Source organism: Elephantulus edwardii, unplaced genomic scaffold, assembly GCF_000299155.1.
Source record: "Elephantulus edwardii isolate Elephantulus edwardi_28Jun2011 unplaced genomic scaffold, EleEdw1.0 scaffold00011, whole genome shotgun sequence".
In the NCBI taxonomy this organism is placed as follows: Eukaryota; Metazoa; Chordata; class Mammalia; order Macroscelidea; family Macroscelididae; genus Elephantulus; species Elephantulus edwardii.
Window position 1 is genome coordinate 14,067,170 of NW_006399761.1, and position 22,238 is coordinate 14,089,407.

At 40.9% G+C, this 22,238-nt stretch overlaps 1 protein-coding gene across 1 annotated transcript in view; it reads right to left on the minus strand.

The window, feature by feature from the left end:
• Positions 1-16,816, minus strand: part of PNPT1 (polyribonucleotide nucleotidyltransferase 1) — a 44,597-nt gene extending 27,781 nt beyond the window's left edge. Inside the window, exons 1-11 of the mRNA XM_006881022.1 lie at positions 16,572-16,816; positions 14,198-14,258; positions 13,646-13,720; positions 13,301-13,406; positions 12,381-12,430; positions 11,164-11,227; positions 11,010-11,057; positions 7,932-8,045; positions 5,150-5,336; positions 3,658-3,709; positions 2,879-2,936 (exon numbers count right to left, since the gene is read on the minus strand). Of these exons, the coding sequence (XP_006881084.1) occupies positions 2,879-2,936; positions 3,658-3,709; positions 5,150-5,336; positions 7,932-8,045; positions 11,010-11,057; positions 11,164-11,227; positions 12,381-12,430; positions 13,301-13,406; positions 13,646-13,720; positions 14,198-14,258; positions 16,572-16,732 (976 nt within the window). The 5' untranslated portion in view covers positions 16,733-16,816. The remainder of the gene's footprint in view (positions 1-2,878; positions 2,937-3,657; positions 3,710-5,149; positions 5,337-7,931; positions 8,046-11,009; positions 11,058-11,163; positions 11,228-12,380; positions 12,431-13,300; positions 13,407-13,645; positions 13,721-14,197; positions 14,259-16,571) is intronic.
• Between the last annotated feature and the right edge of the window lie 5,422 nt (positions 16,817-22,238).

Consider the following 22,238-nt stretch of genomic DNA (forward strand, 5'->3'; position numbering starts at 1 on the left):
AGGGGGGAGGTCCAGTGTGAAAAACAATGTATATGAACTTTGTAGGGAAACCAGTATAAAATAAAAATTTTTAAAAAAAGAGAGAGAAAAAAAATACTGTCAAGGCAATAGAAAGAAAAGTCTGGACTTTTTTTCCTTCTACCATCTTGAGCCCAGGAGAGAGTGTTAGGCTATCACTGTGAATTGCTCTGAAAGGGAATATAATAGAGGATCTTAGCTGGGAGCAGGAGAATGTGGAACAAAACTCAGAATCTTAAAAATGGTCAGGCTTGCTGGTCTTACAGAGGTGGAGGCCTTCAGACCGAGGCCTTTAGTCATCCTTTATGTCTGGATCTAAACTCAGCTTTCTGACAAACAACAGACAGGCCTATCAGGTGAGTAAATAGAGGGCATTATATCTAAAAGGCGGCATCAGCCCAGGGACAATGCTCAGAAGGCAGGGGGTATGAGAAGCCAAATTTCATACTAAATATTTGTAATAAACCAAATGCTACTTCAGGTTATGAGGGAGGCTGGTACAAGCTGGAATTCACTCTGAAGCACTAAGGCAATTCTCAAGTTTACAGGATTCTTGTATTGTATTTGCTAACCCCTCCCTCCTGAGTCAAGCAGAAAGTTTTTCAATAGAAAGAGCTTAACTTCATTTGCATTGAATTCTCTTGGTGATTTGCTCCCTGGCAATTTTCAATAAAGACACAGGGAAGCTAAGGACCTAATTCAGTTAGCTTCACATATTTAAGAACTGTTAGCCTCCTGCTTTACCTGTTTTCTCCTCCATTCTTGGTGTTCTGTCTCGTTATTAATACTTGTTAATATACTTTATCCTTGGTCTGCAACAAAAGGGAGGGCCTAGGAGGATGAAGGACATAACAACCACAGGGAGGAAGCAGAACTGTGCAACTACAACGGAGGGGTCACGACCAATGTCATAAAACAAAATGTGTATGAATGGCTAGTGGAAGTCCAATTTGCTCTGTAAAGTTTTACTCAGTCACAAAAAGTTCTAAAAAAAGTTACCCCCTTTCATTTAAAAATGACTTAATTACTTAAAAAGAAAGGAAAAAAAGCCTTAATTATGGAAAACACATAGTGTAAAAAAAAAAATTCCAAGCGTAAAATGATTCGGCATCGAAAAGCATCAGGGTGATAGTCTGAGCTCCCTGCTCCGTGTAGTTTTCATTTGTGTGCGTTCCGTTCTGTTTTTACAACATTTGAGTCTGTTCTCTGTTTCTCCCATTCTCACCAGAACCAGCTCTGGTGACGTCTGTCACGTGGTGTCGGCAGTAGCTGGGACCACTTGGTTTTTCTGTTCTCAGGCCAGAGGAGTCTGTGTTGACTTGTTTCTTCTCTGAGGTTTTAGCTGTCTTCTTACTGTTCTGCTCCCAGAGGAGAGATGTGTAGCTGCAGGGTGAATGGATGTTCACAAGCTTTTATGGTGGTGGAGGCAGTGTCCAATCTGCTTTAACTTCACAAGGGACAGGGAGAATCTCTACCAGCAGTGCGATGTTGATTCACAGAAGTTAGACATGCCTCTGAGCTAATCTTTTTACCAGTTCTGACACTAACTAACCCTCCCGTTACACTTTGCAACTATGTTCAGTAATTCAGTAACTGATTATAATGGCCACACAGAACTGAAATCATACTCGTGATGTTAAGGTTTATCAGGAAGAGTTAGAATTCAGGATCAGAAATGACTCAGGACCAAGTTCTCAGGTCAGTACAGCCTCTTTCCAGCTATGCCCACAGAAGGCCTCTCTCTCTGGCCTTTGGTCTACTAGCCCTTATCTCTTTCCTCCTGATCGGTAAGTTGTATATTTACTCTTTGAACGAATATAAATTTTTATGAGGTCCTATTTATTTTCAATTCTCTTATTTGTTGCATTATTCATTACCATTTCTTATTTATTTAGAAAAGATTAGGTCTCAGTTTTCTTCCTATGTTATCTTTCAGTAATGGTTTTTTTTAAAGTTTCATTATTTTTTTATGTGTACTGTCAAATCTAATCTGACAGGTACAGGAGGAGATTGTCCCTCCTTCTCCAGCAGATCATCTGGTGGATTCAAACCACTCACCTCTGGGATTACAGTGCAGCTTCTATTCACTAGGCCACCAGAGCTTGCCATCTTCTAGTAATTTTAAGGTTTTAGGTTTAACTTTTGGGTCTCTGATCCACTTTGAGTTTGTTTTGGTATATGGTGTGAGGTATGGTCTCATTTCATTATTCTGCAGATGGATACCACTTTGGTCAGCACCATTTATTAAAGAGAATGTTTCTACTTCACTGAATAAGCATTGACCCCTTGTTGAAAATCAGCTGTCCACAGAGGGCTGGGTTTAATCCTGAGGTCTCAATTTTCCTCTGCCGGTGTAGGTATTTATTGAAGCAATTCTGGGCTGTTCTGATTACAGTAGTTGTATAGGTAAGACGTCTCCTGTGCTGTTTTTCACTCTTCAATCTTGCTTTGATATTGAATTCTTCAGTATTTCTGCATTTCTTTCTTTCCCACATGAAACTGCTCATTAGTTTTTCCATTCCAATAAAAAATGTTGACATTTGTTTCAGGTATGCTTTGACTCAGATCACTTTAACTGCCAGAAAACACACATTTTTATTATACTAATTAAATCACCAGTGAGTATAGGATGCCCTTCCGTTTTTGTAAGTCTCCTGCCATAGTGTTTTTTAATTTTCATTATCTAAGTCTTTTATGTTGCCTATCCAATCATCATTGCAAATTTACTTAAGGCAAAACATAGGAGCAATGAGAGAAAAAAAGACCAATGAAAAAGGAAAAGATTTTCTTAAGAGTCTCATAACTGAAATGAAAAAAAAAAAAAAATCTATGTCTCCTTTAAATACGGTTGTGAAATCACCTTTGAGTTGTTCCTCGGTATCTAATCTTATCTTGTTCACAGCTTCATCTCTGGAAACCTGAAAGAAAGCTATTGCTCAGTTATTACAGACATGGCAATGTCTACTTTATACTACTAGAGAAGAGCACCGAACATCCCACAGACCGCCAAAGGAACAAACAGATATGTCTTGGAGAAAGTACAGCCAGAGTGCTCCTTGGAGGCAAAGATGACAAAGCTTCACCTCACACACTTTCAACACATTGCTAGGAGAGGCTATTCCTTGGAAATGGACATGCTTGGAAGGGTGGCGTGTTGGCGAAGGAAAGAACGACTTCCAACAAGATGGAATGACACAGTTACTACAGCAATGGGCTCAAGGGTGTCAGAGATGATGAGGATGGCACAAGTTCCTAAGGTCACACTATGAGTTGTACTCAACTCGACAGCACATAACAACAACAATAACAATAACAACAATCACACATTATATGAGTACTCAAATTTCTCTAATGATAATATTCTTGAAGAAATCAGAACTGGTAATGGATTTAGAAGTAGTTTTCTACGTACGATTAGTTGAAATATGTTTGTATATTTCCCCGAAAACTTTCATTAATATATTAATTTACTAAAAGAGGGCAGAAACAGTGGAGCTGCAAATCTCCTGGGTTGTTTTAGCTTTTTTGTTAATAGATGTTTGATAAAAACAGACCCAATGTTCACAAACAATACAGAACTATGTAAGAAAAACAGAATTCCTAGAATAATGATGTATGACAAAATCCAGTTATACCTACTTTATCATGTTCATAATCTGTAAAAACGGCATACAGTTTTTCCACGGCAAGTCTGTTTGAAGCACAAAATAACTGTTAGCATATAATATTTGCAAGCATAAAAGTTTCTTTTGCAAACAAAATGGAAATATTTAAAATAAGTTAAATACTGAATGAGACACATCCCAAAAAGAACTAAAATATATTCAATTTTTAAATAACTTTTGCTAATCTGTTTTCTATAAAATGATATAGAACACAAATTTTAATAAACATAATGTTGTTGTTCTGTTATGTTGAATCAGAATCGCCTCATAGCTGACCTTCCAATGGGTTTTCAAAGACTGTAAATCACATGGGAGGAGACAGCCCAACGGTGTCACATGGAGAAACTGATGGAGTCAAACCATGTGCCTTTGGGTTGGCAACGCAATCCCTTACCACAAAGCCACCAGAGCACAACAAACAGTCAATTAAAATATGTGCAAGAGTAAACACACTCCTCACAAGTAACAACTAAGCCATATGATGGAATTTTTGCACTTCAATTAAATGAAGAAAATATAAAAGTACTTAGAAGCGAATATTAAGGGCAACTCTTTAATCATGTGGGGGAATGAAGGAAAAAAATTTAAAAAAGTCACTCTCTTGAACAAAGGGATGACTTACACAGATTTCTTTTTTTAAAATTTCTGACTGATGGCCAAGGGACTGACACTAATAGAAAACATACTTTTCATGTTAATTCAAATAATATGAAATACATATGTGGTGATGAATTTATACTTAGTAAGTGCCTGCCTATGTACCAGGCACTGCTCTAAATACTGGGCATGTGACATGTGGTATTTGGTGGTTACACGTGATCTCTTTTGAGAACTTCAACAGCCTCCAAAGATAACTCACTTTGAGCTGTATTCTCTTTTTCATGACAGACAAACATTTAGGGACTATTTGCATCTCAAACATCTGGCTTATTCCTTCCTGGAGAGTCAAACGGTTAGGTTTAAATCCTTGTTTGCTCATTAGACCTGGTGTTTAATGACTCTTTTTTAAAATTTTATTTTGTTTTTATTTTTTATGTGTACCATCAAATCAGATCTGACTGGTACAGGAGGAGATTGCCCCCTCCTTCTCTAGCAGAGCATCTGGTGGATTTGAACCACGTACCTCTGGGATTGCAGTGCAGTGTCTTGCCACTAGGCCACCAGAGCTCCCTGTTTAATGACTCATAAAATGGAGAAGTTCTATTTACGAAATCAAAGGCAGGAGGTTTGAGTCCACCAGCTGCTCTGACGGAGAAAGATGGACAGTCTCCTCTGGGGCAATGCACTTGCTGGCGGGTCAGCTAGGACTTGGTTCTGATTCAACAGCAGTGCATTCAAGGTTTTGGTTTTCTTTTTTAAAAGTATCAAATAATGGACATACACAGATTCCACAGGGCCGTTTTCCCCGAGAGGAATGAAATCTGGCTGAGTGTCTTATTTCCCATTACACAAACAGGCTCACTTACTTCTGAGTGTGTTTCACAATCTCTGGTGAAGGGATAAATAACTTCTGAGGTGTCCTCTTGGGAATACCAATCTCCTTTACCAACTGCTGGATGCTCTGAATTATTTGCTGGGTGTGCTTCATTCCTACTTTGATCGCATGGCAAAAATCCTGCTGTAAAACGTTCTCCGCGGAGGCTTCCAACATGACTAATTAAGGGGGGGAAATGACACCGATTGATCCCTTGGAACTTTTAAAAAAAAATTTAGTTACTAATTTAATGAAAGTATACAGAGACTTAGGGTTTCCAGTCATTCATTGTTGCCCTTTTGTCCCTGCCCACCCCTTCCCACCCAATCAGTCTCCTTGAAAAGAAAAAGAAAAACTCTTTCATTGTTATACAATCCCTCCCCCCAAGTCCACTCCACTGTGCAGCCTTCACTCTGGACTTCTGTAAGGACAAGAATACCCATTCATATGTCCCTTTTAAAGAGATCTCTCCCGCATCTGTTTCAATGCAGTATACATCATTCCTCTCCTCCTTCTCTGTCTTCCCTCAACTCTGATGTCAGTCCCATTTTACAACAGTGCCCCTATGCAATATTTGTCCTTTTGTGACTGAAATATCTCACTCAGCATAATGTTCTTCAGGGTCACCCATTTTGTATAATATTTCATGAGTTCCTTGTTTTTCAATGCTGCATAATATTCCATTTTGTGAATATACCAGTTTCTCTATCCACTCGTTTGCTGATCAGCACTTAGGTTGTTTCCAGCTCTTTGATATTGTAAACAAAGCCATAAAAAACATGGGTGTGTATATATCTGCTTGGGTGGCAGTTATTGTTTCTTTAGGGTAAATTCCCAGTAGTGGAATTGCTGGGTCAAACGGTATTTCTATTTGCAATTTTTTGAAGAAGTGCCATATAGCCTTCCATAGTGGTTGCACCATTTTACACCCCCCACCAGCAATGAGTAAGGGATCTGATTTCTCCACAACCTCACCAGCATTTGATGTTTGCTGTTCTGTTAAATCTTCCTATTCTTACTGGGGTGAGATGATATCTCAGTTGTTCACCTAGGAACTTTTTACCAATATAGCATTTCAAACAATGTGACATGACAAAAATAATGCAAATTCCTTTTATTCTCAGTGGTATGTCCACCATTTAGTTTCTCTCCTCAGAATAAATGTACCTCAAAAGTAAAAATACAAAATAAATGGGCAGAGAAATCTTGATACTTAGATTTGTATTTGCTCATATTTAATAAGTAGCATATACTTCCTAAGCAACATGCCTCCAGAAAGTCTACAAACTTTGACAAATGTTGATAGCTGTAGAGGGGCTTTAGGCCTTTTGTTCACAGGGTCACTATGAACTGTACTCGACTCAAAGGCAATCAACAACAACAACATATTTAATGAGATAGAGAAATTGATATGATTTATAATACAAATTTAAATTTATATGCACCTAATTGAATATGAAGGGAGCTCTGGTGGCCATGTGGCAAGAAGCTGCGCTGTAATCCTGAAAGCACATGGTTCAAGGCCATCAGCTGCTCCATGGGAGAATGAGGGGCAATCTCCTCACATGAGATTAACTGCCACTGCCTCTGAAAACCCACTGGAGGGTTAGCTATGGGTCAGTTCCGACTTGATGGTACACAACAGCAACAATAACTGAATATGCACCAGAGAGCAGGACAATGACTAGCAATGACAGAATAACTGGGGTAGTTAGGTCGGAGACAGTGAGAAAAGCTCAGGACAGGGCAGAGTTCAGAGCTATTGTACATCAGGTCTCAGGCAACTTAACAGCACAGAACAACAACAACTGAATAGACCAAACAATTGTTAAAGTAATGACATCTGTGGAAAAAGATGGTTGAAAAATTCAATACCAGCAGTCAAAACAACTACTCACAAGTTCAAATTAAAAGTGGAGAAAATGAAACAAATCCATGAGAGCCAAAATAGAAACTTAAGTTTATCCTACTTGGACTGAAAAAGCAACTCAAGAATTGATTTGATGCATTGAACATGACATCGTCCATGAAGCCAGCAAAAGGTCATTAGGAAGACAGAACAGAAAAGACAAAAATAGAAATCAGAAGAAACTTGAAACTTGTTCTTCAAAGTAGAGGAGTCAAAATACAGGAGAAATGATGAAGTAACAGAGTTGAACAAAATATTCCAAAAGGCAGCTCAAAAAGACAGTGTTATAATAAAACATGCAAAGAGCTGGAGTTAGAAAACTAAAGGCAAGAATACCTTCAGTATTTCTCAAACAGAAAAAAACCTAAAAAACAAATTCAAACCCTGAGTTGCAATAATTAATAATTCTATATGCAAAACACTGAATGATGCAGAAAGCATCAGAAGAAGATGGAAGGATTACACCATCATTGTGCCAAAAAGAAGTGGCTGACAAGAACCAACAGTAATGAAGGAAGAAGTTCAAACTGCACTGACTGAAGGCATTGGCAAAAAAAAAAAAATAGGCCTCAGGAACTGACAGAAAACACACACACACATAGACAAACACAGACCGACATACACACACGAGCATTTAAATGCTTATTATTTATATAGTATTTTATTATTTTGTGTGTGTGTACTGTCAAATTGCATCTGACTGGTACAGGAGGCCAGCAGAGCATCTGGTGGATTTGAACCGTGTACCTCTGGGATAGCAGTGCAGCTTCTTGCCACTTGGCTACCAGAGCTCCCTAAACGCATCTTTAGAACATTAGAACTAGCAGGCAGAATCAAGGTTGCACCTCGTCCTCTAAGCACTTACCGATCTGACTTCGAGGTGCTCCAGCAACCACCAAGTTCAATGTACTTGCTGACATTTCTTTGCGTGTAGGGTTAACAACACATTCTCCATCAATTATCCCGATTCGCACGGCCCCTGAAATGTATGAAAATATTGGCGAGTATTTAATCAAGTCTTCGTTTTCAAGATACTCCTCCAGTGATGTCTTCAATCCCCCATTCTTGATTATGACCACAGAAAAAAGTCTACCCTTCCATGTAAGGACCACAGAACATCTTTCTGTATCTCACCTGGCCTCGCTGGGTGACTGTGAGTCACTCAAACACACCATTCTCCCACATTTCTCTGACTGAGCTAGTGTTCTTCTCCTAGTCTAGAACGCACACCCTCTAAACTGAGTGCTCACCCTCTGGTCAAAGGTTCCGTTTAAATGCTAACCACTGAGACAGCTTACCCAGCATAAAACTAAGCCTGCCCCTCTTGAATTCTCTTTGCCTTTTACCTGTATTTTTATAAGCACTTTATTTACACAGAATCGTCTTCCTGATTCCCTTGCTTGTTGCTGTATGTCGAGTCAGAATGGAAACATAGCTGACGCTCCAGTGGGTTTTCAGAGACTAAACTGCAGATTGCCCATCCTGCTCTGGTGAGGCAGCTGGTAGATCTGAACTACATGCTTGATTCTCTTGTTTTTTGTTGTTGTTATGTGCCGTTGAGTCGTTTGTGACTCATAGCAATCCTATGTACGACAGCTTTGAACCCGGCTCTATCCTGAGGCAACCTTATCTTCTCTAACACACCTACCTCCATTACCCCAGTCACTGTATCAATCCAACTCATTGACAGTCTTCCTCTCTTGCGCTGTCCCTCCACCCTTCCAAGTATGATGTCCCTCTCCAAGGACGGGTCCCTCCTTGCAACATGCCCAAAGTATGTTAGATGGAGCTTCAGAATCCTTGTCTGCAAGGAGAAGCCTGGTTTCACCCTCTCTAGGATGAACTGTTTATTCTAAACAGTCCATGGTATATTCAATACTATTCTCCAGCACCACAGCTCAAAAGCATCAATTATCTTTCTATCACCCCCTAGTCATTGTCCAACTTTCTGATACACAACAAGTAACTGACCATGGCCTGGATCAGGCGCACCTTAGTTTCCAGACTGACAACACTGCTCTTCAGTACCCTCGAGAGTTCCCAGACAGGAGATTTCCCCAGTGCAATTTGTCTTTTGATTTTCTAGCTGCTGGTACCAAGAGTGTTGCTTGTGGAGCTTAGTCTCATTTATTTATTTTGGTGAAAACATATACTATCATTCAGTATCTTTCGCCTGTTAAGTACAATGCTACAGACAATATTTTTCATGCTGTGTCATCATTCTTCTCATCTCTCCCCTTAGAATTTTACCACCTTTAACATAAGACTCGAGACTCGTAAACTACCCGTCAGTGCATTAGTTATTGATGGCACTGAAGGCAATATGATCTGATGCTAAATTTGCTGAGTTTGAAAATGACTCCTTTTTTTTTTAAAAAAATTTTTGTGTGAGTGTACCGTCAAATCAGGTCTGACTGGTACAGGAGGAGATTGTCCCTCCTTTCCCCCCGCACAGCATCTGGTGGATTCAAACCGTGTGCCTCTGGGATTGTAGTTGCAGCTCCTTGCCACTAGGCCACCAGAGCTCCCCTTGAAAACTACTTCTTAAGATAATCTCAGTTCAAAGTTTAAAAAGTTTATTGGAGCAACAAGGTTGGTTCTCCTATCCTCAATAGTCCAGTAAGCCTAGATTTTATAAGAAATGTGAAGTTCAGTGGTCCATGTTCCCTTTTGTTTGACTAGGACTCATCTACTGAATTCTTAATCAAAGCACACGGAAATGGGTGCTGGCACCATCCACTTTACTCTTCAAGCCCGAACAGCTTCATTCCTCTTTGTGTTGCCAACATGTAGTTTGTTTTTGTTTTTAAAAGCTTACTAGTTACCAAACACTTCAGACTGCAATGGTTTATTGTTGCTGACTGCTTTTGAGTTGAGCACGACTCATAGCGACCCTATGAACAAAAGGCCTGAAGCCTTTCTATAACTTATCGACATTTATCAAAGTTCAGTTTTCAGAGGCATGTGCTTTAGGAAGTGGATGCCACTTCTGCTTCCAAATGGTTTACAAGAGGAATCATACTTTTTAATTTCATGCTTATAAGTTTAAGTTATAATAGCAACTTACAAGTTATAGTGTATTTACCATATTTAGTATATATATAAGATAAAGTTATAATAACTTTAAGTGACAAACATATGCATATTTTATCCAGGAATAGCATGCATTCCCAATTTCCCAGTCAATAAAGTCAAGTCCTTGGAAAAAAAATAGGTGCCTATAAATCACAGTTTCTAGGGAGATAAGTCCATAACAGAAATAAAACCCAAGGCAAGGATAAAATGTCAGGAAGAGCTGAAGAGTGAGAATGCCATTGTGCTCAATGTCCTACAGACAGAGGACTCGGAGCCAATGCCCAGGTTCAACCTCCTAGAGACACGAGGACTCGGAGCCGATGCCCAGATTCAACCTCCTAGAGACACAGGACTCGGAGCCGATGCCCAGGTTCAACCTCCTAGAGACACGAGGACTCGGAGCCGATGCCCAGATTCAACCTCCTAGAGACACAGGACTCGGAGCCAATGTCCAGGCTCAACCTCCTAGAGACACAGGACTCGGAGCCAATGCCCAGGTTCAACCTCCTAGAGACACAGGACTCGGAGCCAATGCCCAGGTTCAACCTCCTAGAGACACGAGGACTCAGAGCCAATGGCCAAGCTCAACCTCCTAGAGACACAGGACTTGGAGCCGATGCCCAGGTTCAACCTCCTAGAGACACGAGGACTTGGAGCCAATGCCCAGGTTCAACCTCCTAGAGACACGAGGACTCAGAGCCAATGGCCAAGCTCAACCTCCTAGTGACACAGGACTCGGAGCCAATGTCCAGGTTCAACCTCCTAGAGACACAGGACTCGGAGCCAATGCCCAGGCTGCAACATGCTTACTAGCACTCAGGAAAAGAAAATCACCAATAAAGCTTCTCACTTTCAGAGGGTAACTCACCAATGGGTCCATTCCAAGGAATATCTGATAATGACAGGGCTGCAGAAGCTTTAAATAAAAAAGAAACAACAGACAAAAGTAAGAGTGGAAAGAAAAGCTTTTCATTGCTTTTAAAATCAACAAAGCTGGCTTTATTTTCTATTCTTATACTTACCACCATTAATGGCTAGGATATCAGGTTCATTAACACCATCTACTGCTAACAGGTTACAAAGGACCTGGTACATAAGAAAAGACGTGATAAAGCGCTTTAAGCATCATCCACGTTGATTGTGGAGGGTCATCATTTACGTTCTCATCCGGGTCACAGGAGAAGCAGTTCCCGGGGAGCGGGAACGGTTAACACGCTTGCTGTGAACGCAGAGGATGGAGGGCAAATTCACTCACAGGCGCCTTGGGAGAGGGGCCCGGAGCTGTACCTCTGAAAAAGCCAGCCCTTAAAACTTAAAAGTCAGAGGTCAGCGTAGAGTTAGATTGTATTACTTTTAGCCTTTTAATTATTATTATAATGAAATAATTACTATTATTATTATTATTAATTATTATTAGGGTGACCTAGTGGTAAGAAGCTGCGCTAGGTTCCCAAAGGCTCATGGTATGAATCTACCAGCTGGTCCACCAGAGGACAGGCAATCTCTTCCTGTGAGATTTACCACCTCTGAAAACCCTCTGGAGGGTCAGCTATGTGTCGGTTCTTTCACGACGGCACACTCCAGAACCAGCACCATCATTATTTTCAGAAGGGAGCTCTCATGGCCTAGTGGGAAGGGATCGCGCTATCAACATAAAGGCAGGCAGTCTGAAATCACCAGCAGCTCTGTGGGAGAAATACAGGCAATCTCCTCCCCTGCAAGACTAATGTAAAATAAAACAGGAGCATCAGGGATATTTACATTGTATTCTTCATGATGCTGCACAGAGGATGTGTTCTAGATTGTGAGTAATTTATTATTTCGCTGGAATCAAACAAATCTAAATTGGAAGGGAACTAACTTAGTCTCATAAGGACAAATACTGGGTAAGACCATTATTGTAAAAATAGAAGGATAACTAGTAAAAAACATGTATGGGGATGCAAAGGGGGAATAGGTGGGGGCAGAGGGGTGAGAATGGGTAGGGATGAAATCACAGAGCTGCACAATTTGGTGGGTGGAGAGAGGGAGTAAAGGAAACAGGAATGGCCAGCGGGGACCTGAAAAGACAGGGTAATGGTGGGCATAGTCCAATGGTGATTAATTTTGTAAAACATAATGAATGGGATGTATATATGAAACACAATGTGAATGAAGAATAGTGTGAGACACAATGTATATGAACTTTGTAAGCAAACCAGTATAAAATAAAAAAGAAAAACCTGTTATGGGAACCTACCTGTGTATCATAGAAATAGCCAGCTGGAAAGAGAGGCCTGATGGAACGATCTGGGGGAGAAAAAAGGACATTAGTTCATACTGTGAGACTCGCTTTACATTCATATAATTTCCCTTGTTAAACAACTAGCTAAAAAAGAATACAACTAGCTATCAGACAATAAAAAAACCCCAAAACATAGAATCAACTCAGCGGACCAACTTACTGAGGGAGATATAAATAAACGCCAATTTTCCAACAACAGCATTAACAAAACTAGCAGGCAGAAGCTCATCAGTCTAAAGACTGGTGATCAACTTTTCATGTTGATTCCACAGACATCAGTTATAGGTAAGAAGAAAGAGTTAAGGTAAGAGCAGAAGAAAAGAACATTCTTTCTTGATACTTTGTATCTGATGAACATGTCAAAGGATACACAAACTAGTCATTTTTGAGGCTATTTCCTGGACATTTGAAGGCATTCCCCCCCCCCCAAAAGCTCAACTTGAAAATTTATATCATAAATAATTCCCCAATATTTAGAGATGTAAAATATTTGAGACATGCTAGCCGTGGACCCACAGTTGAGGAATACAATGCTTTTAGGAATCATTATGCTGATTAGGAAAATAAAAATGTACCAGGCCAGATTCAACAGTGTAGAGACATGGGCCACAGAATTCGGCTACAGTCAATAAATAGTTTCTGGATGGGTATAATGTGCCAGGTGGTATGGCAGGGAGAGGAGATGCAGGCATGAACAAAGAGAAAGTTCTTCCTCTCAGAGTTTATACATGAGTAAGAGGTTGAGAAAGTAAGTGGTCTCAGGTGGTATTAAAACAATGAAGGACAATTCAGGACATCCTGGAGAACACAGGAAGAGAAGAGATGCTAACCCAGGAGCCCTCAGAGGGCTGATACGTCTCTGTTCCGTATCTTACCTATAACTCGACTAGTAAGAATTTCTTTATCAGAAGAACCAATCTCTCTTCGCAGATAGTTTGTGGGAATTCTACCCGCGGCAGCAGCTTTCTGTCTGTAGTCAACCTAAAAGCAGAGAGGAAGTTCCCATGATTCATTCGGCAGTAAAAAAAAACAACCCTCACTTCAGCAACCACCACCCAGATACTAATTTTCCCCCAAGTGCTAAGATAAAATTCCAGAATAAGAAGAGAATATTTCTTTTTACTTAATGGCAATGAGGTTTAAAGTTAGGAGACCATGGACAAGAATATTTAAAATTCTACATTCATGCAGCATTACCGTCCAGAGGAATTACCACTTACCACCAAGGGCATGAACTGGGTGGAAGAGGGTTTTGTCTTACTGACGGCTGTGACCATCACTGCTGTGTCACCTGACTTGGTAAATAAAACAAGAGTAATATTGTTAAAATTCCTTAAAAGTCAGTTATCAACATACAAGCTTGTGGCTGAGACACTGCCTCACTCCTGACAGACTCAGGATGGCGAATGTTAATCCCAAGCTACAATGATGATAATTATTCACAAACGGCCCAATCGCGATGCCTTCTCCAGGACCAAAATCAATCCTGGACAGTCACTGGGATTTTAAAAGCAGTAGGACAAAAAAGGGACTTTTTCCTCAATGATGGCTTAGCCATTTACATCTTCTATCTCTCAGGAGGAAGTTCAGGTGTAAATAATGAAAAATTTCCCAAGTATCATAACTGAAGAAAACAGTAAAAGCACTTTCTCTAGAAAAGCTCTTTTAACATGTTGCCATAAATGACGGCAAATGTGTTTCTAAGCACGGTCGTCAATTTTAAAAGTGTGCAGCAACGTGTTAAGTGGAAATAGATAACGTGGGCTTTTTACCTGAACAACAGCAGAACCATCTGCAAACCTGGCCAGCTTTCCAGATGATATTTCTAATTTTCTGTGTAAGAGTAAAAAAGTGAACAAAAAAGAATTTAGGTTGTCAATACAATTCCTGGCTTAGCACAAAACCATGGAAGGTGAGAACAGAATTAAGCCCTATAGCCATGTATTCAACAAGAACAACAAATTTACCAAAAGTATAAGGGGACTTTACGAGCTGCTGAAGGAAGACAGAGAAATCAAAGGCACAAAATGAATTCCAAATAAAAGATAATGTTATTTGGGGGATAATGTACTAACTGGCTTCCTAAAACAAAAGCTCTTTGGTCTAAGAGTTTACATGAGTAAGGTCTTTCTACCAGTGGTATAAATCAGAAACATTTTAAGTTACAAAAGCATGCAAAAATGAAGTTAAAACTTGGTTAAGCACCAGGTCCTATTTACGCTATTTTGTCAGGCTTGATCATTCCATTCTCTGCAGCAGAGAGCTCTGGTGGCAAGAAGCTGGGCTACAATCCATAAGGTGGTCTGAATCCACCTGCTGCTCTGTGGGAAAAACATGGGCAATCTCCTCCCGTGCAACAAATTGCCTCTGTAAACCCAATAGAGGTCAGTTATCATTTAGTTCAAACCTGATGGCACACAACAATAATTCTCTGTTTTAAGCCTCAGTCCCCATCTATACAGATGATGAAAACTGGGGCTCTGAGAAGGCAGAGCTAGGAATTGCTGGAGTCATGTGATACTCCACATCCTGGAAACAACCCAAGTGTCCATCAACAAACGAATGGATAGAGAAGCTGTGGTATATTCATACAATGCAGCATTGAAACACAAGGAACTCATGAAATATTATACAAAAGAGATGATGCTGGAGGACATTATGCTGAGTGTAATATCTCAGTCACAAAAGGACAAATATTGCATAGGGCCACTGTTGTAAAACGGGACTGACATCGGGGTTGAGGGAAGACAGAAAAGGAGAGGAGGAATGATGTATATTGATTGCACTGAAACAGATGAGCGAGAGAGAACTGTTTAAAAGGGATATATTAATGAATATTCTTGTCATTACAGAAGTCCAGAGTGAAGGCTGCATAGTGGAGTGGATTGGGGGGAGGGATTGCATAATAATGAGCTTTTCTTTTCAAGGAGAAGAGTGAATTGGGGGGAGGGTGGGCAGGGATAAAAGTCAACAATGAATGACTAGAAACCCTAAATCTTTGTAAACTTTCATTAAAATTAATAATAATGATAAAATTTTTAAAAACCAAACACCCCCCAAGACAGTCTTCATTGGCATTTGTAGAAGAAAACAGAGGATCAAAGGTCTTTCAAAGATTCTTCTGGCTACAGCCCCCATTTCCTTGTCTTCTATCCCTTGTTAGATGCCACTGTGTTGGCTTCCACTCCCAATGATCCCCCTAGACAACAGAACAAAAACCCTGTCTGGCCTGGGTTGCCATGCTCACAATCTCTGCTGTACTTTAAGACCATTGCTGCAGCATCTGTGTTAACTCCTCTCATTGATAGCTTTCTTTTTTGTTGACCTTCTACTTTTCCAAGCATGATGGCGTGTTCTTGTGGCGTAGGGTGCTGTGCCAAGTGTATCTGCAAGGGAATGATGGGCAGTCTCCTCCCGTTAAGATTTGCTGTTGTTGTTGTTAGGTGCACCGGATGGTCCAGGAACCTGTTGTTGTTATATGCCGTTAAGTCGCCGGCCATAACAACCCTATACCGCAACTCTGAACCCTTCGCTGTCCTGAGCCAGTCTCATTGATTCTGACACATGACCCCATTGTCCCAGTTACTGTATCCATCCATTTCACCGGGGGTCTTCCTCTCCTGCGCTATCCCTCCACCTTTCCTCTGAGAACGATCCTTCTCCAAGAACCAGTCTCTCCTGGCCACGTGCCCAAAGTATGTGAGAAAGAGCTTCAAAATCCTAGCCTCCAAGGAGAAAATTGGCTTCACCCTCTCCATGACAGATTTGTTTTCTTGGCCGTCCACGGTATCTATGTTCAAGACTCTTCTCGAGCACCACTACTCAAAGGCATCAATTCTTCTTCTGTCATCCTTAGTCACTGTCTAGCTCTCTGCTGTACAGCAAGTAACTGCGAAGACCATGGCCTGGATCAGGTGCACTAGGAACCTAGCGACCCTATAAACAACAGATCTGAACCTTGCCTTACTGTGTGCATGCTCAATCTCTTAGATATACCCAATTAATGAGATTTACACTCTCGGAAACTCGATGGAGCATCATGGATCAGAATTGCATCCCATAGCAGTGAATCTGAGTTGGAGGTTAGAGTCTAACACCGCAAAACGAAAGTTCCAGGCACTTATCAAAGGGCACGCCGCTGCTTACCTGCTGCCCAAGTCCACGGCCACAGATCGGGACCCCGGGCCACCCCACAGTGTCCGCACTTGCAGCGGGGTAAGCGCCCGAGAGCGCCCTGGCACTCGGAGAGGACCTGTGCCCAGTGGCCGGAGCCGGAGGCACGAGCAGCAGAGCCTGCAGGCAGCCATGACACCTGGCACGCGAGCAACCCGGGCTGCCCTCTGATTGGCTCATCCAACCTGGGGAGCGGAGCCTGGTCCGCCTCCGTTTCCGTGGTGCGTCGGGAGGTGCAAGGAGGCGGATATCCGGACCACTCTCTACGGAGACCGGCGAGGGCCAAACTTTTCCAAACGCGATTGTGACGTAAAGCAGCGTTCCTCTCTTTAAATATTCTCCAGTGAAAAGCTAGCAGATTTTGTTTTATTTTTTACAATCTTGTTTAAAAAAGCCTGCTATAATGTAAGTGTTTAGTAAGTAAATATAGTAATAATAGCAGTCAGAACATAGCTTATGTAACCTCAGAATTTTTTTTTTAAGGTAATTACTTCAGTGTATTATATTCTGGCAACATACATCACAACATTATTTCACTCAAAGAAATATAATGAATTAAGTATATGTGACAACTTACATGAAAATTATAATGTAAAAATTGGGAAGAAAGTAATTTAAATCATATCTCCTAATAATACAGCATTGTTATTAATTTGTAGATTTACTGAGAAAAAGTATGAAGTTGTTTATATTGTTGTGACCTCAGAATTTTTAAAAAAATTATTTTAAACTTTTTTTAAGCTCTGGTGGCCTAGTGGCAAGAAGCTGCCCTGAAATCCCGAAGGCAGTGGGTTCAAATCCACCAGCCTCTCTGCGGGAGGAGATGGTCAGTCTCCTCCTGGGCGATTAAAACCTCTGAAAACAAACAAAAAACAAAACAAAAAAAACAAAACCTCTGAAAACCCACTGGAGGGTCAGCTGTGAGTCAGTTCCGACTCTGTGTACACAACAACAATTTATTTTACTATTTTTTTTATTCCTCTCTTCTTTTGGAAATTTTGTATTGGTTTGCTTACAAAGTTCTTAAACACTATTCATACTGTGTTTCATAGAAGTATTTTGTTGAGGGTTGTACAGTTTTGCTATGAAATGCTGTATCTAACATGCTATTGCAAGTGTGTGTGGAGCGGATATCTAGTGAATACATTTAATTTTCGTCTGTTTGTATCATCACGTTGTTAGGTGCTGGGGAGTCAGATCTGACTTCGAGGGGTCCAGCTCCTTGTGGTGTTAGGTGGCCCACTTTGTGCCTTCCTCACCGTCCTTGCTGGCCTTGAGCCTGTTGTTCAAGCCATTGTGCCTTCATGCCTTGTTGTAGGCCTTTCTCTTTTCGTCTATGAGAGCAAGCTAGCTGTCCTTCTCCAGAGACTGGCCTCTCCTTGGCTTGCCCAGAGTCCTGGAGACAAAGTGTTATCATCTTCATCATCATCATCATCATCATTCTTTCCTAAGGAGCATTCTGGTTGGACTTTTTCCAAGACAAGAGTTATTCATTCTTTCAGAAGTCCATTGTACAGGCAGCAATTTTTGCCAACGTCATCATTCAAAGGCAGCCCTTTCCCACCCTTCCTTATTCAGGGAGCAGCTTTTGCCCGCATGTGCAATGACTGGCAATTCTGTGGCTTAGATTAGGTGCTCATTAGTTAAAAGGATATCTCTTTTTTTATTATTTCTTTTTTTTGTATTTTATTTTTATTATTTTTGTGTGTGTATGTACCGTCATATTGGATCTGACTGGTACAGGTGGAGATTGCCCCTCCTTCTCCAGCAGAGCATCTAGTGGATTTGAACCTCTCACTTCTGAGATTGCAGTGCAGCTTCTTGCCAGTAGGCCACCAGAGCTTGCCGAGGATATCTCTTTTGAACACTTTAAAGAGTATTTTTGCAGCAGATTCACCCAATTCGTAATCTTTATTTTCATTTCCATTGTTAACATTTATGACCTAATTTCTCTGCCCCCTTTGGTCAAATGTTAATATTTTAGAAGTCGAGACTTGTTGTTATTTATGTACCAGCTAGTTGGAACCGACTTACAGCTGACCCATCATTGGGTTTTCAGAGGCAGTGAGTCACATGGGAAGAGATTGCCCATCTTTCTCCTGCAGAGCAATTAGTGTTCTGGAGTCTCGTGCCTTTGGGTTGGCAGCATGACTCCATAGCACTAAGCCACCCCATGGCCCTGCCAGAAGAACCAACATGTTTGTCTTTGAGGAAGTATAGCCAGAAGGCCTCCTTAGATGGTTGTGTGACCTTCATCTCATCAATGTTGGTGAAACTTCATCTCCTATACTGTGGGCAGGGTGCCAGGAGGGCTCTGGCATCGGAAGAAGACCTCATGCTGGGAAAGGGAGGGGGGTCAGTAAAAGAGAAGAAGATACTCAACCAGACGAATTGACACAGTGACTGTCACAAGGGCCTCGAGCAGATCGGAGACGGTGAGGATGGGCCAGGACACGGCAAGGTCCAGAGCCGTTGGTCATCAGGTCACTAGGAGTCGTACGTGACTCAATGTCTCCTCACCACAACCACAATGAAATACCAGTTACTGGTTATTTTATTTTTTTAGGAAGCTCTAGAGGCCGAGAGGTAAAGAGCTGCACTACAAAGGCGAGCTGCTCCAAGAAGGATGAGCAGTGTCCTCTCCTGCGATTTACAGCCACTGAAATGCCCCCTGGAGGGTCTGCTGTGAGTTGGTTCCAACTTACGGGCATGTAACAACAATACTTAATTTTTAAACTTTTTAGAAAATCTCCACCAGATGCTCTGCTGGAGAAGAAGGGACAATCTCCTCCTGTACCAGTGAGATCCGAGTTGATAGTGCACACACACACACACACACACACACACAGACATACACAGAGAGAAAGACACACACACACCCACACAGACACACCCACACAAAACAAACCAACTTTAAAAAAAATCTGAGTGGAACTTTACAAATCACATTGGTTTTTCTTTCAATTAGTCATATACTCATTTGGTTTGAGAACATTAATTACAATTGATTATTACAATGGCTAAAGGGGGCAGGTGTCAGAGACAGTGAGATTGGCTCAGGATAGGGCAGAGTTCAGAGCCATTGTTCATAGGGTTACTATGGCTTGTAGTTGACTCGATGGCACATAACAAGAAACAACAACCCCTTAACGTGCACTGGTGGCTTAGCAGTAGGGGATTGCTTTGCCAACTCAAAGATACATGGTTCGAACCCACCATCTGCTCTGCAGGAGAAGAATGGGCACTCTCCTCCTGTGTGATTTACAGTCTATAAACCCACTAGTTGGCCTCCACTTCCATAATAGCTTGCCTCTGAAAACCCTATGAACCTGGAGAGAGGACGAAAGTTATACAGGTGTCCAGGACTTTCGTTCACAGGGTCACTATGATTCGCCTGTGACTCGATAGCTCTTAACAACAACAACAACAACAAACCCACTGGAGGGTCAGCTCTTGATTGGTTCCAACTTGAAGGTCTACAACAACAACAGCAAACAATCTTTATGATATATTGCTTTTTCTTCACTAATTTTATCTATTTGTTTGTTTGGTTCCCTTCTTTCTCTTTCTATTCCTGGTAACCATTCAAGAATGGTTCTGAGTGTAAATCATTCCTTAACCTTTTGTAGCGCTGGTCTTGTACCATAATGATTCTATTCTGACTGACCTATTTCACTTAACATAATTTGTTAGATTCATCCATGCTTTACTGACTTTCATATGTCTTTTATAATTTTTTAATGATGTGTAATACGCCATTGTGTAAATGTGTCAGAGCTGCTTTATCTGTCCGTTGATGGACACTTTGATTTATTTCCATAAGGTCACTATGAGCTGTCTATGACGGCACTTAACATCACCACCACCAACATAGAGAGAGCTCTGTGGGCCTGGTGGATAGAAAGTTATGCTACCACGTCAAAGGTGGATGATTTTAATTTGCAGCCCTCAGGCCTGGTTTTAATTGTTTTTGGTCAAACATTCTTCTTAGTGGTTATAGCACTAGTCTGGTCTGTCCATTTGCTGTAGAGAGGTAACTTGTGGTTGCTGTGATGCTAAACACTGTGACACTGATGTGTCAAATATGATAATGGTTACCCATGGTGGACAGTGTTTGGTGGAGCTACCCGATTAAAACAAGCTTGGAAGCAGGAGTGACACCCACTTCCAAAATAGCTGGCCTCTGGAAACTCTGTGAGCTTGGAGAAGCAATGAAAGTTATACGAATGTTCAGATCTTTCATTCATAGGGTCACTGTGAGTCATCTATGACTTGGTGGCACTTAACAACAACAACAACACTCTTGTGCATGTACCATCAAATCAGATCTGCCTGGCACAAGAGGAGATTGTCCTTCCTACTCCACATCTGATGGATTTGAACCATGCACCTCTGGGATTGAAGTGCAGCTTCTTGCCACTAGGCCACCAGATCTCCCTCAACAACAACACTCGTATAGATAGTACTGTGATAAACATAGGTATGCATATATATGTCAGTTTGTGCCATAACTTTTACTTCGTTGGGATAGATACCTAATAGTAGAAATGCTGGGTCATATGGCATTTCCATTCCCAACTTTCTAAGCCAGCTGTTGTTTCACATAGATATGTTGTAAAGTGAAAAAAAACTATAGTGTGTAACTGATACATTTTTGTTGTTGGTAGCTGTCTTGGATTTATGATTCTGTCAAGCACATTGGGAGGAAATGCGGCTGAGGAGGTCTATGACCAGACCATTCCTCTTGACCTACCTTAGTCTGAAAGATGTCAAGAAACTGACTCCAGGTCAAAGAAACACACATGTGGCACGTGAGAGAATTTGCCTGGTCTAGAATCTAATTTTCAAATGTGGAAGATGACTGTCTACCTATGTCTGCTGTCAGTTTTATGAGGTAGGTCCATCTTCTCCATCGTAATCTGGTTCTTTGCACTTTCTTTATGTGTTTGCTTAAATGAATCAGTGCTAACTATTCAATCTTGAGGGCCTCATTTCTTTCTTTGTGGATTACAATAAAATGAAGTAACCTTCTCCCATCTAAAAATAATTAGACAACAAAAACTCAATACATTATAAAATATGGTTTTAAGATTTCAAAAACAGGAGCCTTGTCAGCACAAGACATCACATGTCAGGCTGCTGATTGGAAGGTTGGCTTTTAGAATTCACTCTCTGCTTCATGGAGGAAGATAAGCAGGTTTCTTTTATAAAGGTTTACAGATTGGGGATCCTGAAAGTCAGACTCCGCATCAGTGGGATTTGGACTTGGAGTTCTTAACAGAAAAACAATCATTCTGTGGCAAAGCAGATTTCCTGCACATTGCTTTCTGGATCTAGTATCACAGACTTGTCATTTCCTTTACATGATCATTCAGCTCAAGCCAATAGGAGGAGGGATTACCACTAAGTCTGTTTATGGACACGTCCTATCTCTTTTTCTATCTTTAGCTTCTACATTGTTTTCAAGATGAACCCAACGAGGTTGCCATAAAGACAAAACCAAGCTAATTGCCCCCATTCAACATGGCTTTAAGTCTACCGACTGAGAATGCTTTCTGTTAAATCATACTGTTTAAATATACCATGGTTTTCTTTTTTTTTTTTTTCTTTTTTAAAATTATTATTAAATTTTATTAGTTT